General features: G+C 40.6%; 1 protein-coding gene across 10 annotated transcripts in view; it reads left to right on the forward strand.

Moving 5' to 3' along the window:
- The window catches only part of ABCC12 (ATP binding cassette subfamily C member 12), a 97,717-nt gene that overhangs the window by 65,712 nt on the left and 16,771 nt on the right, over window positions 1-15,234 (forward strand). For 7 of the 10 annotated variants that reach the window (XM_044987593.1, XM_044987600.1, XM_044987599.1 and 4 more), the window contains 9 exons: window positions 479-613; window positions 717-819; window positions 900-971; window positions 2,786-2,875; window positions 4,132-4,235; window positions 8,461-8,667; window positions 10,519-10,745; window positions 12,173-12,310; window positions 14,492-14,678. In XM_044987593.1, the coding sequence (XP_044843528.1) occupies window positions 479-613; window positions 717-819; window positions 900-971; window positions 2,786-2,875; window positions 4,132-4,235; window positions 8,461-8,667; window positions 10,519-10,745; window positions 12,173-12,310; window positions 14,492-14,678 (1,263 nt within the window). The remainder of the gene's footprint in view (window positions 1-478; window positions 614-716; window positions 820-899; window positions 972-2,785; window positions 2,876-4,131; window positions 4,236-8,460; window positions 8,668-10,518; window positions 10,746-12,172; window positions 12,311-14,491; window positions 14,679-15,234) is intronic. The other 3 variants (XM_044987595.1, XM_044987601.1, XM_044987594.1) reach the window with 2 other exon arrangements.

Consider the following 15,234-nt stretch of genomic DNA (forward strand, 5'->3'; position numbering starts at 1 on the left):
GAATCATAGCTAGCCCTTAAGGCTCCACTAAACTACACAGGGTCCAGCACAGAACCAGCCCCAGGGTTATAGAAAGTGCCCTTTTCACAGTTCTTCCTCTCGGTGGCCCTCACCATTAATAAGCACAGCTAAGGAATGAATCCATTCTGTTGGCTAAATTAAAGGGAAGAGCATCAACTTCAGTGGAGCACAAACAAGCTATTTTGGTAATTTAGGCTGAATTTTTTAAACAAAATTGATCCTATTGGAAAGCAATTTTAAAATAATTCCTTTACACAATTAATTGTGGAGTACAGACGGAGGCATAGACACCTGCATGAATGTAGTAAATAAACATAGAATTGCTGAAGTTTTCCCAACTGTGAAATGAAACCTGTTAATTACCACCATTCACTTAGAAGACACTATGTGCATGCATTTATTTCCAATGCAGTTACAATATTTATGGAATTAATGGTCCATTCTTAAAAATCTGTAGTATTTAGAATTCTGTGATGAAGTCATTTTATTAGAAGATGGAGAAATATATGAAAGGGGAACTCACAAAGATTTAATGAAAGAAAAAGGACGCTATGCTCAGCTAATTCAAAACCTCTATATGGAGCAAGCAAAGGTAACAGTTAGCCCTTACTCTTAAACATATTCTGCTTTTACATGCCTTAGAATATTGAAAATAGGGTTTCAGATCTCACAAGTAAATTTTTCTTATTTTACAGGACCCAGAAATTATTTTGACTGGATCAATGAAAGAACCAACGAGCAAAACTCAGGATATGAGTGATTCCTCAGGAAGCTCTTATGGAGGAGTTGAAAATCCTGGTAATGTATTTTAGGACAATAATCAGAATTGCCTATACTCTGTTGTTTAAAAAAGACTAACTGTTCTTTCATACACATAGCTTTTGTTATGTCTGATGAAGAAATCATCATAAAGGAACCTGAGAGAGACCCACAAAGGGAAAATAACACAGGTATGCTATGAAGATTCACTTGTGCATCTTTCCAAATTGTTGTTTTTAAAAAAAATGAATTTAATTGTATATTAATATAGATTTCTGATTTGAAAGAGACTGCTGCATTCAAAATATGCTGTGTCCATCAACTAGTTTCTGTTCCTCAGATCCTCTTGCCTGCACTGATTAGTTGCTCTTTTAGGGATGGCATTGTCTTTTTGCTCTGTTTGTACAGCAAAATGGGATGTTGGTGCATTACTGCAAAACAAATAATTATTCTAAAATAATAATAAAATTGCCTTTCCTGACGTGATGGGCAGAGAGGCAGAACAATCATCATTGCCGCCTCACTTTTTGTAACAGTTTTAGATTAATTTAATATTTGTGGAAAATGCCACACTGAGAATACTGTAAGCTGATGTCTTCCTTTTGGAAGGAAGCAGGGCTGGCTCCAGGCACCAGCACAGCAAGCAGGTGCTTGGACTGGCACGTCCGGCTCCTCAGCGGTAAGTCCCTCTGTCCCTCTCGGAGGGAAGGACCTGCCGCCGAATTGCCGCCGAAGGATGAAGTGGTGGCAGTAGAGCTCCCGCCGAAGTGCTGCCGATCGCGGCTTTTTTTTTCCCCCCGCCGCTTGGGGTGGTAAAAATGCTGGAGCCAGCCCTGGGAACAAGCATAACACAGACAGTTGCAGTGCAAGCATCCCCACATTTGCTCTGCCACTGTGCCTCCACTCTGTCCAACTGAGGCAGTGCTGGACAGTCTGGGGTGTGTGTGTGGGGGGCGGGTTTCTAATGAGACTCCCAGTAAGAGAGTCCTACCTCCACCTTCCATGTTGGTGGGGTGACGCAACCTGAGAGACGTTTTTTCAACTTGGTTGGAGGAATACGAGCAACTTTGAAATTTATAAAATGTAACTTGTGGAAGAGTGGGGTTATGGCCAAAAAAGTACAGGGAGGAGACAGAGAAGATAAGACACAGCCCATTTTGTTATCTGTCCTGAAAGATGTAAACTTGTAAGCACTGACACTGTTCCTTCATTTGCATAGCTGACACTGTCACTTATAAGCACATCTCTCACCAATATGAAGAAGTTAAAATTACCTTGGCTAAGCTGCCAGCCAGAGCCTTCAGTAGAACCAAAGGTCATAGTATTATGCTGAACAGAAATTTCTCATTAGTATCGCCCAAAGTGGCTGGAACTGTTATTTCAATAACTGTTGTATTTCTGCTCTTAAAATCCTTTCAAGGAAACATAATGGGGGTAGGACAAACAAAAGACACTTTCAAAGCTAAATCAAAGTTACAGGGATGTTATAATGTAAAGGACTAATATAGACAGCAAATTACTTTTTAGCTATAAAACCTCTCCCTTCACATCAAATTCTATACATTAGCAGTGTAGTGATATACATAGTTTTATAACCGTCTTAGATGGAGCAGAAAAATTTGGTTTCTTATTCTGCTTTAGCATGCATATTGCTCTGTCAAGGATGAGGAAGAAGAACAGGAATGTCAATAGAGTTTTGCATTCAAACCTATGTGCTATCGATCATTTTTAGCGAATCCATATCATTTACATTTTAATTCTCATCACGATTTTCTAGTCATTCAAAAACCATTATAAAACTAGAGGGAGCATTTACCATATGGCAGCATCCAGAGGCAGCGGGGATTCTTTAAAAGAAGGAATACATTTCACTGAGTTTCTTATGAAGCTATAAATATGTATTTTAGCATATAGAGTCTTTTATTTTGGTTTAACATGCCCAGGATTCCTTGATATTGGGTCAAAATTTTGTTACACAAATGTATGCTTTTTGTTTGTGTGGTAGCTCCTGTAAACCAACTTGTTAGAAAAGAGGAAAAACAAGAAGGCTCAGTGACATGGAAAACCTATCATGCTTATATTAAGGCATCTGGAGGTACATTCTGCAAAAATGTCTTTATACTGAATTTTTTTCTTTGATATTTCCATTTTTAAAGCTAGGATTCCTTTCCAATGTTTTTCTCTAAATCTAAACTTTAAAATTTCAGTTTCAGATTGCCTCATTCTTGATCTCTATTAAAGTTTCCTGCTTTAAACTTATTCAAATTAGACAAACACAATAAAATGGTTGGATTTCTCAAGAAACAAAGCACTGTAATCTCCTGATATATTTATAACCTAGAATTGCAGATCACTGGGTTTTATAGAGAAATATGTTAGTAACTGAGTAATAACTTAAGATATTCTGACATTTATTAGAGAGAAAATGTGAAACACTCTAGGCAGAGTGGAGCCTGAAAAGCAAAATTTGGATCTAGATTGGGATTTCAAGTTTGGAATAATTCACATCTGGGTTTTGGTCCAGCTCATTAGATAGAGAAGTCAGCAGTGCGTTTATGTAAATATGTATGCATATTTTTACCCTTAAGATTTTACCCCTCTGATATAAAATATACTGTCTGGGCCTATAGCTAGCCATGGGCACAATTACTGTGCCTTTAAAAGTGCACACACAACTATTTGACCACAAAGCCCTTATATGCATATGCAAACAATCTTATGTTCACAGATCACATAGTAACATACATGAATGAGAGTGAGACCCATTTACCAGATTTTAAATATGAATTATTAATCCTTATAACCCCTTTTGGGTCCATAGCCAGGGAGTATTGCCCACTATTTCAATGCTGGTTCATTTAGTAAGAATCATGTGGTGTGTGTGTGTGCAGTGAGTATGCATACATTTTACTATGTACATCAAATGTTTTCCCAAGCATTAATTTACTAACAGATTCTGAAACCCACACTCACAATCAATAACATTTTGTACAGTGAGGCTGCTCATTTGAATAAGAGCTACTTAATATGAGCAAGGATTGCAGAATCTGGCCCTTAGCCACCATTCTGGAAAATACCAAAAACAGTTAATATCAGTTCCCCTTCTCTGGGCTAATGGGTTAAATTCAGAAGCCCCTATTCAGTTTTTACCTTGACCTTTACTTCAGGATTTTACTCCTTGTCCCCACATTCTTGTAAATGGCAGTTCTGCACCTGTAGGAAGAGAAGAATAAATACAGATTAAACAATAAAGTCTTTGATGAGAAGATACACAACAGAGTACATGAGTATAGTATGTTTAACCATTCTTACACAATCAGTTATTAGTCTGGTTTTTTGTTCCATTTGCAGGTTTCATAATGTCTTCCTTTGTTGTACTTCTCTTTATTTTGATGATTGGCTGCTCAACCTTCAGCAATTGGTGGTTAAGTTTCTGGCTAGAACAGGGCTCAGGGGTAAGTGTAACAATTTAATTGTAAATTTCTGCTCCTTAAAAACAGAGTTGCACATATATTTGAAATTCTGGAACAGCCTACCGAGGGAAACAGTGGAGGCGAAGGACCTCTCTGGCTTTAAGATTAAGCTTGATAAGTTTATGGAGGGAATGGTTTGATAGGATAACATGATTTAGTCAATAGGTCAATAACGTGCGACCACTGGTAATTAGTACCGAGGGTCAATGTTGGGATATTGAAAGTCTTTTTCCTGAGTGTCTGGCTGGAGAGTCTTGCCCACATGCTCGGGGTTCAGCTGATCGCCATATTTGGGGTCAGGAAGGAATTTTCCTCCAGGGTAGATTGGCAGTGGCCCTGGAGGTTTTTCGCCTTCCTCCGCAGCATGGGGCAGGGGTCGCTTGCTGGAGGATTATCTGCTACTTGAAGTCTTTAAATGAGGATTTGGGGACTTCAACAGCTGAGTCAAGGGAGAGAATTATTACAGGAGTGGGTGGGTCAGCTTTTGTGGCCTGCATCTTGCGGGAGGTCAGACTAGATGATCATAATGGTCCCTTCTGATCTTAAGTTCTATGATTCTATGATTCTATGATTTGAAGTATTTAATATGAATAATAAAGCTCCACTCCAGCATCTGTAGCATTAAGACAGTTGCTGTACGGCTTCCTTCAAACCCTGCTTCAGATTAAATTCTTATTTGTCTTATTTTCGTCCCATCTCAATTGCAGTTCCTTTTTAAATGGTTTTCATAAATCCTTTCTCTCTAAACTTCAGAGGGCCACTCTCTCTTCCTCTGAACTTTGTTGAACTTGCTCTTGAAAGTGTTCAGTGTCTCATCATTTACACAGTGCTCGTTCAGATTCATATTGCTGAGACTATTTCTCTCTCTCTCTCTCTGAGCAAATAATGGTGTGATTGCCGCTTTAGCTAGCCTGGGTAACAACAGTAATGAAGATGGGGCAGCATAGGCTTCAACATGGGCTAGCAACCCAAGTGTGTACCCAGGGTTCCTGGTGGGCTTCTACTGGGCTGGCATGCCTGCACTGAAGCCTGTGCCACCACATCTTCGCTACTGTTACCCAGGGTAGTTCGATTAGAGCTAGTACAAGCATGCCTATTGGCATTACAATCACCACTTCATTTGCTGTGTGCACGCTCTCTAAGTAAATGGACCATATCATCCCTGCCACTTTCAGCAGCCTCCTGCCCATTCCAATGCAACATTGCCCTCCTGGTTTGCAATACTGTCCCTGGACTCAATCCACACTGTCCCTTTAGCCTCACATTTATCTAATCCCCTCCTATCCCATTCATTCCACCTCACAATTTTGGGCTCCTCCAGAAGTTAATCTTTCTCTGATGCTGTTGTATGTCCTGTATCTACGATTCTCTGCCATCTGTCTCCAACCCACTGACTCACATACTCACCTTAAATTTCACTTCAAAACCTTTTCCTTCCTCTTTGGCATAGAATGAACTCTCTGTAAAGAGCTCTGAGATAATGCATATTAAGTATGCCATGTAAAAATCAAATTGATTATATTGTATTATATACGAGCTGGGAATTCAAAGCTGTGCATATGTCTGATTTATTGCTTCACATTTTTTCACAATGAATATAAATAAGTGGACATGAATCATGTACTGATTTGTAATAGTTTGAGTGCTCTGTTGTTGTACATGTTTTACTGGAACAAAATCAGACCTAAATTTCCCATTATCATTAGATAAAAATAATTTAGAGCTAAATTGTGCTTTCTTGCCAGCTGAAGGGCACTAGAGGTCCTAGATCGTAGAGGTACAATGCCTCCCTGGCAACCCAGTTGCATAGGATTGGGGAGAAGTAATTTGCAACATCCCTTTCTGGGGTCCAGCATCTTGCCCCCTTTGCCAGGCAGCTGACTACCAGAGCTGGCCAGTGCATGGCCTCTCCACTTTACTAGCCCAGTTTCAAAAGACTGTTGGGGAGAAAATTCTTCCTTCTACTTGTCTTTGCAGCTATGTAAGGTTTAGGCAAGTGTGAAAACTTGCCCCTATGTAGCACTGCAAAAGTGCTTCATAGATGAACATGTTCCCTATCACTAAATAAAAGGGGATTAACTAGCTGACAGTGACTCAACTTTAGGTGTTTGGGTTTTTTGATGAGAGAAAAACCTAACAATAATGTAAATGAAAACAGCTTTAGTATAAGGTTCCGGTATGCTGTGTTTATAACCCCAAAACTATAATACAACAAATAAATAAATAAATAATAATACCTAGCTTTTATAGAGCATGTTTCATCAGTAGATCTCAAAATGCTCTACAAAGGAAGTAAGCATCATTAGTAACTTTGTATTCATGCATCAAAACCATGAAACATAATTTCCAGTAAAAAGGATCAATTTGTTTTCATCCTTCAAGCTAAAGGAAATGCAAAATATGAATATAATTAATGGAGAAAAGTAAAATTGGTTCTTAATAATTTAAGGTGTTATTAACAGGTTAAATTTTGCTTTTTTTTTAAATAGGGATATCTCTGACAGTGTCCCTGAAAAGATAGATATTAATTTTTACCCTCTTAAATTTACAATATTTAAGATATTTCAAAGGCAAGGAGCTAAAAGACTCCTGATATCTGCAGTTATTTTTTATAAACAAGGGTTAGGCTGACAAAATAAGGTAAAGGTAATTTTTTAAAGGTACAGTGGTGTTTTAAAATCTTGACTTTACTTTTCCTTATCTGATATACATTTCCACAGAAAAATAAGAATCACTGTCTCTCTGGTAACTGCTTTGTCAATACTACTTCTATTTCCATAGATGTACGTACTGGACTGGAAAAAATAAAGTCAGGGTTATAAACTATTGGCTCTTAACAACATGCCATTACCTTATTTTGAAGAGTTTAAGTAAGAACTCTGACTTCTAGATTTCAGTGGCTGGCTGCCTGCTGAAATATACAAGTATAGCTTTTAAAACCCAACTACAGCTTTCAGGAGGCAAAATTATTACATTTTATATAGCACCATAAATACACATGGTACTTAACAAATCATATTACTAGAGTAACAAGGGTGTGGGACCTAGAAACATCACAGGTGTCACTAAGCTCCACACCATAGTAATTTAAAATTTAATAACAACAACATAGAATGCAGATTCTTCTCCAAAAGCACAAGACCCCACCACATGCACAGAAGGAGATTCTCCTTTAACAGTTAGTTATAGGGTCCTATGAAATACAGTTCTGATTCCATTTAGTGGAGGGAAATGACATACATACATGATAACTAGAAAAGACCTAAAGAATTTAATAGGGATAAAAATAAATTTCTATTCAAATTCGAATGGGGGGATAAGTTGTTAAAAGAAATGAGAGATGAGATGTAGGCAAAAGTGGAACTGTCTAATAAAAATGAATTTTATAAAACTTAAAAAAATACAATAAAAAAAGAGGAAGCTAGTAAAGGGGTGTGCAGGGGCAGCTCTAGGCACCAGCAAAACAAGCTGGTGCCTAGGGCGGCAAAATGTAGGGGGCGTTCCCTGCCGCCGGGGGGGGGGGCAGCAGGCTGGGCCGGCGGACCTGCCGCAGTCATGCCTGCGGGAGGTCCACCGGAGCCCCGGGAGGACCGGACCTGCCGCAGGCATGACTGCGGAGGGGGCGCTCGTCCCGCGGCTCGGCTAGACCTCCCTCAGGCATGACTGCGGCAGCTCAAGCGGAGCCGCCGGACCCGCGAACCGTCCGCAGCCGCGGGAGGTCCAGCCGAGCCGTGCGACCAACGGACCCTCCGCAGTCATGCCCGCGGGAGGTCCGCTGCTCCCGCGGCTCCGGGGCGCCTCCCGCGCATGACTGCTTGGGCGGCCAAAAACGTAGAGCCGCCCCTGGGGGTGTGTGTAACATAGCCAGAGAATTGTTGTTACAAAAAATCTGTAGGATTTCAAACTGGAAAATCTTTTTCTTTGTAAAAAGTAGTAATGTTGGGTGAGATTGAGTCATTATGGCTGCATGACATCAATGGATATACAGCATTGTGAGGATTTCACTGGGGGGGGTTCAAATGTGGTGTGAAGGTGACATAATAGCACTATGCCATCCCATCTCTGACTCAGGCATAGGGAAAGTGATGTAGATGAGGGTATCCCTACAGTTTAACTGTCTGATCTTCCTTTATCCCTATCCATTTATCATTTAACCGGTAAAAGCTTTCAAATTTAAATCACTGTATTTTACACATTTGCTTTAAAGACAAACTGCAGCCTCCTGAGTAATGAAACAGAATATCCCATTTGTGACATGGGAAGCATCTCGGATAACCCCAGACTGCACTTTTACCAGTTAGTTTATGGAATGAGCATGGTGACCATGATTGTCCTAAGCATCATCAAAGGGTTTGTTTTCACAAAGACAACGTTAAAGGCTTCTTCAATGTTACATGATGATGTATTTTATAAGGTATGGAAAATACATGGCTTTAACAATTATTATGGGATATTTACCATAATAAGCTTATAAAAGGATGGAGTATGGTTTAGTAGTTACTATTGATGCCTGGGGTCATTGGTTCTGTTCCCAGTTCAGCTGCTGCCTCATTGTGTGACCTTGAGCAGTGCATATGAACATTTTGTGCCTGTTTCGCTATTAAATTATAATGTCTGCCTTCTGAACATGGTTTCTGTAAACTTTAAATTAATGTTCACAAAGTGCTTAGAGCTTCTCAGATGAAAGACTCTATGTAAATGCAAACTATTACTTCTTGCAACCTAGACCTAAAATGATTGCTGTTGAGGGAAACTGCGACATCACCATGTGACAGCACTGTGCAACTGGATAGAAACACCATACAGATTTTCATCTTTCTCTGAAGCATCAGATATTGGTCTCTGCTGAAGGCATTTTACTAGACAAAAAAGGCAATGGGTAAAATGTTCAAAAGTGCCTAAAAAACAGGAATTCAAATCCAACTGAAAATCACCCCAGGCACTGGAGTCTAAGGGCCAAAGGGTAACATTTTCAAAAGCACCTAAATCCAATTTTCAGAAGTGATGCCAGCTTTACAAAGGTATTTAGGTGTCTAAAGATGCAGATAGTTACCTAGTGGGCTTTACAAAAGTGCCTAAGCATCTAGGCCATAGACGCTGACTCTGGTTGCTCCAGGGATGGAGCACTCATGGGAAAAAAATAGTGGGGCTCAGCACCCACTGGCAGGCCCTGTCAATCAGCTCCTCTCCCTCCCCACCAGTGCCTCCGCCCGCTGCTGATCAACTGTTCAACAGCGGGCAGGAGGCGCTAGAGGTGAGGAGCAGGGGCAGGAGGAAGCAGAGTGAGGGCAAGGCATGCTCAGGGGAGGAGCGGGGTGGGAAGAGCTGGGAGAGGAGCAGTGGCAGGAAGAGGAAGGGCGGGGATGGGCACTTGGAGGAAGGGGTGGAGTGGGGGCGGTGCCTGGGGCGCAGCAGGGGTCTGGCACTCCTGGGGAAATCAGAAAGTCAGCACCTGCGATCTAGGCACCTAACCTGCTTTGGTGCTTTTGTAAAGCCTATTGACTCCTAGATCACCTAGGTGCTTTTGAAAATTTTACCTCATTCATCTAATCTGGTGTGACCTGTCCTTTGTTCCTATATTTTGTGAGGACTTGATTCAGCAAGGTACTTAAGTAAGGGCCCAATTCTAAGCATACGAGTAGTCCTATCCAATTCAATGGAACTACTCACCTGCTATGAGAGGCAAGGTGAGTGATGTAATATTTTTATGGGACCATCTTCTCTTGGTGAAAGAGACAAGCTTTAGAGCTTACACAGAGCACTTCTGACCTGAAAAAGAGCTCTGTGTGGCTTGAAAGCTTGTCTCTCTCACCGACAGAAGTTAGTCCAATAAAAGATATTACCTCACCCACCTTCTCTATCTCATATACTGGGACCAACATGGCTACCACAATATTGCAAACACCTGCTTTGAGTCAGACACCTGTTTAAGCACCTTGATGAATCACGGCTTATGCAGTATATCTTATTTTAATGATTCCTTTTTAAGTATACTGTAGATCCTCACCATTCAGATTCTCATGTGCATTTATTCTGTTATGATCATGACAACAGGAGATAAGCCCTTAGGAAATATTTACTCTATTTTCAAAGGCTGCTTCACAAATATTATTTGATCTTGTAAAAGCTATAATACATTTGTTTGCTGTTCCTCTTATTTACATTTTAGCCAAGATTATACTAGTATCTATTTTATCACACAAACTCTGAATACTGTGAAAGACAAAGACTGTCATTTGATTCTGCTGTTTCCCTTTATCCACAGATCTTACTGAGTCCAATGAGTTTCTTTGATACAACTCCCACTGGCAGGCTAATGAACCGTTTTTCTAAGGATATAGATGAACTGGATGTGAGACTTCCATTTCATGCAGAGAATTTTTTGCAGCAGTTTTTTATGGTGATCTCTGTTCTAATCATAATAGCCATTGTGTTTCCGTTCCTCCTAATTGCAGTTGTTGTCCTAGCTACTATTTTTGTTATTCTCTTTCAGTAAGTTGATGTGCTAGTTTTTTAAGAACTACTTTAAGAATTTTTATTACCTTTGTGGTTTAGCCTATAGCAATTGTAGTTCTTATGTACATCTGTTGTTGAACTCCAGTTGCAAAATACTATAAATTCTTTTGTAAAGGTTTACTGGAGGGTGAGAACTACAGGAACCAGTATCTCATAGAGCAGGCACAGCCAGTGGAAACTGAGAAACTATCAAATATTTATTGCCTTCTATACTAAGGGCTAAATTCAGTCTTTTGCTTGTATTGTCTTCTGCCAATATAGTCCAGAGCCCTTGGTTTGCCCAAAATGATGTTACAGAGACACAAGTCATCCATAACCTTCTTCCCTCAACCTATAGGTCTACAATCAGGACCAAAGCCACAGAAATAAGTCAGGTTGGCAGGGGAAGGCATAGCTAAGGTATCCTGGAATGCGTTGATTTAGCCTGTGCTATATAATCTCCAGCAGTGGAGACACTATGGAGACTGCATCTTAAAGCCACATCTTGAAGCCCCTCAGTGGAAGCACCCAGCCACAGTCCTGTTGTTCATTTGGAGGATGGCTGTTCAGTGGGATGCTGCTGCTTAGGCACCACTCCCCATACATGTTTTATGGCCACATGTTGCATGTATTTTTCTCATGTGCCTCTCGTCCCCTCTGTACCTGGAAGTACAGGGGATGATATCACTCTTTCAGTTTTCAAAATCTACTGTCATACTTCAGTACTCATAATACATTATGATATACATGAAGGGCTAGATTATGCCTGGTCTCTCACTGTGGGGCAGAGAGGAGTCACGTAGCCAAGATTTTAAAAAGTGATTAGTGACTTTGAGTGCCCAATTTGAGACACATAGAAATGACCTGATTTTCATAAAGTACTAAGCATCCAGTCCTTTTAAGGATCTCAAATTGGGCACACAGTCCCTTCTGATTATCCAGTCCTTTTAAAGTATTTCAAACTGAGCCCTTAAAAATGGAGTCAGGAGGCACCCACAATTTCTACTCACTTTAAGTTTAGACAAGGAGCTTTCCTCCATTTGTACTTCAGTGCTAGGGCCAGACCCAGCTGCTGTCCCTGGGCTTAGGGACTGCTCCCTCTTAGCCTTCAGGGGACACAAGGTACTCCAGGGGGGTGAGAGGAAGATGGTAAAGCCATGGCATTGACCAGCTAAGCTAAGCTGACTGGGCACAGAGTGGAGCATAGTATGGTATGTGCACCCTTCTGCATACTTAGGAGCTCCAGGTAAGGCTGTGAAATATAATTCCTCCCTACAGGGCAGTGCTGCTCTCTTTTCTCCCAGTGCAGGCCATTTGAGATTCCAGTTCAGACTACTGGCTTTAGCCACGAGACAGTGATATATACCATTGGCTTACTGACATATAAACATGTACAATATCATTTTGCTTTCATTTTGTTGCAGAATTTTTCAGAGAGCCATCAGAGAACTAAAAAGAATGGAAAACATTAGCAGATCTCCATGGTTTTCACACATTACTTCTTCTGTGCAAGGCCTCAGTGTAATTCATGCTTATAATAAAAAAGAAGACTATATCAACCAGTAAGCTGCATACATTACAATTATATCCTGTTTGTTTTGTTTGTCATTTTGATATGGACAGATAGCACTGCATTGTTATTCTTTACTTGATTGTGGATACTGTGTCCTTGTACATGCAGTGACACTAGGAGGACTACATGCCCAAATTTTATAGGGACAGTCCCTATATTCGGGGCTTTTTCTTATATATGCATCTATTACCCCCGACCTCCTATCCCAATTTTTCACACTTCCTATCTGGTCACTCTAAGTGACACTGATGAAGCCATTCTGTTGTTATAATGCAGAACAGCAATGATCCTGCAGCTTTTCATTTTTGTAAAATGATGCTCCTAGTTTGTACCATGAACTCTTAGAAGTCTCACAAACAGCACTATATGTCCTATCACTGTGTCCACTTTTGAGCATTGTGCAATATTTTTACTTTCTGAGTTTTAAGCAATTTCTAGGATCTGAATTAAAAGCCAAGGGGCAATGAGTTCTCACTGGTGGGGTCTCAAAATGATCTAGACCCACACATACAGATCTTTAGGGTTTGATTTGTGATGTCTCATGAATTGTACCATGTCAGATCTTTTTTCCAGAACTGACTATGAACCCTGCTTAGTTTGCTTAAAGGTTCAGATCCCATAGCTGGGAGCCTACCAAATTCACGGTCCATTTTGGTCAATTTCACGGTCACAGGATTTTTTAAATCGTAAATTTCATGACTTCAGCTATTTATATTTGAAATTTCACAGATGTTGTAATTGTAGGAGCCCTGACCCAAAAAGGAATTGTGGGGAGGTCGCAAGGTTATTGTCAGGAGGGTTGTGGTACTGCTATCCTTACTTCTGTGCTGCTGCTGGCAGTGGCGCTGCCTTTAGAGCGGGCAGCTGGAGAATGGCAGCTGCTGGCCAGGAGCCCAGCTCTGAAGGCAGAGCTGCCACCAGCAGCAGCGCAGAAGTAAGGCTGGCATGGTATCCTGCAGAGCTGGGCCCTTAGTCAGCATCTGCCACTCTCCAAGCTCTGAAGGCAGCAGTGCAGAAGTAAGGGTGGCACGGTATGGTATTGCCACTCTTACGTCTGCGCTGCTGCTGGCGGGGCACTGCCTTCAGAGCTGGGCACCCAGCCAACACCTGTCACTCGCTGGCTGCCCAGCTCTTAAGGCAGCGCTGAAGTAAGGGTGGCAATATCACAACCCCCCTAAAATAACCCTGTGACTTCCCCTGAAACTCCCCTTTGAGAAACATTAGTCTCCCCCTTGAAATCTGTATAGTATAGGGTAAAAACACACAAAAGATCAGATTTCCCAGAGGGAAACCAGATTTCATGGTCCGTGATGCATTTTTCATGGCCATGAATTTGGTAGGCCCCTACCTGTAGCCCCTGAAATTACAAAGGGAAGCTCCCACTTTCCCTATGTGTCTAAATGCACAGGTTGTTAGAACACAGGTTAACTAATACAATGTTTAACACTATGTATCACTGATCATAGGCAAGGACTGTTGTGTTTTACATCATGTCATGTGGACTTTGAGGTTAACCATGACACTTCTCGTCTCCATTAAAGGTCTGATTCTCATTTATATTGATGGCTCTTTTTACACTGCGTAAATGACACTTTAAGGTCCCTTTAGACTCCAAGAGCTCCTAAATCTGTACATAGTCTTGCCCTAACAGTATTTGTGGGTCTTGTCCAGATACAGTAGATCATTTCTGTTCCTGAGGATGGGATTTACGGAAGCCTTTCTTTAGAAAAAGCAGCAAAGAGTCCTGTGGCACCTTATAGACTAACAGACGTATTGGAGCATGAGCTTTTGTGGGTGAATACCCACTTCGTCAGATGCGGACGTGGGTATTCACCCATGAAAGCTCATGCTCCAATACGTCTGTTACTCTATAAGGTGCCATAGGGCTCTTTGCTGCTTTTACAGATCCAGACTAACATGGCTACCCCTCTGATCCTGTAGAAAAAGGTTGCAATATAAATCAAATCCTGAAAAATTCATACTAAGCTGTGGTATCTCCTGTTTTACTCAACTATGTTTGCATAATATTTTAAGTAAGTAGAATAAAACATGCATGAAGGCTATCATAAAAATACCTACATCTCCGACTCACTAAGAGGAATGGAACTTGGTGTTTGTGTGTTAAAACCTCTTTTAGATTATCAGAAATGTTCATCTATTTTCATTTCAGGTTTAAAATGCTAAATGATGAAAACTGCGGCCATTTTCTGCTGTTTAATTATGCACTACGCTGGTTTGCGGTTAGAACTGATATCCTCATGACCTTGGTAACCTTCATTGTGGCATTATTTGTTGCTTTGAGCCCTTCTTTTATTAGTACTGCAGCAAAAGGCTTGGCTTTGTCCTATATTATCCAGGTAAAAAATAAATGTTTGGTGTCTTGGGTTAACCTCTGTTAATTTTGTTAGTGCATATACATTTCCTATTCTACCCTCTCTTTATCCTAAAATACAATGTAAGTATTATATTCACTTGAAGCCAGATTCTACCACTTTTACTCAGGCTGGGCATGGCAATACTTTACTCTGCAAATAACGCATTGGATGCTGAAATCAATGGATCAAGATATAACCCAGCGTGAAAAAGAATTGAGAACACAGAGAGACGAAAAAATAGTTCACATTTTAGAAAGAGCTGAGATTCAAGTCATAGCTAATTTATGTAAATGTGTTACCTCATCCTCATTTCACTGCATCTTACCTTCTATTATTTAATAACTCATTTGTAATATATTATTTTAAGTTAGACTGCTAACATTTCAAGGCAGGGACTGTCTTTCTATGTGTCAGTACAGCACCTACCAGAGTGTGTATCTGATCCTGACTAGGGCCTTCATGTACTACGGCACAATATATAAGTAAATAATTCCAAACCATTTGTGTTGTAGCCTGATTTGGGGTGGGTTAGTAGGGT

This window comes from Mauremys mutica, chromosome 14 (genome assembly GCF_020497125.1).
Source record: "Mauremys mutica isolate MM-2020 ecotype Southern chromosome 14, ASM2049712v1, whole genome shotgun sequence".
NCBI lineage: Eukaryota > Metazoa > Chordata > Testudines > Geoemydidae > Mauremys > Mauremys mutica.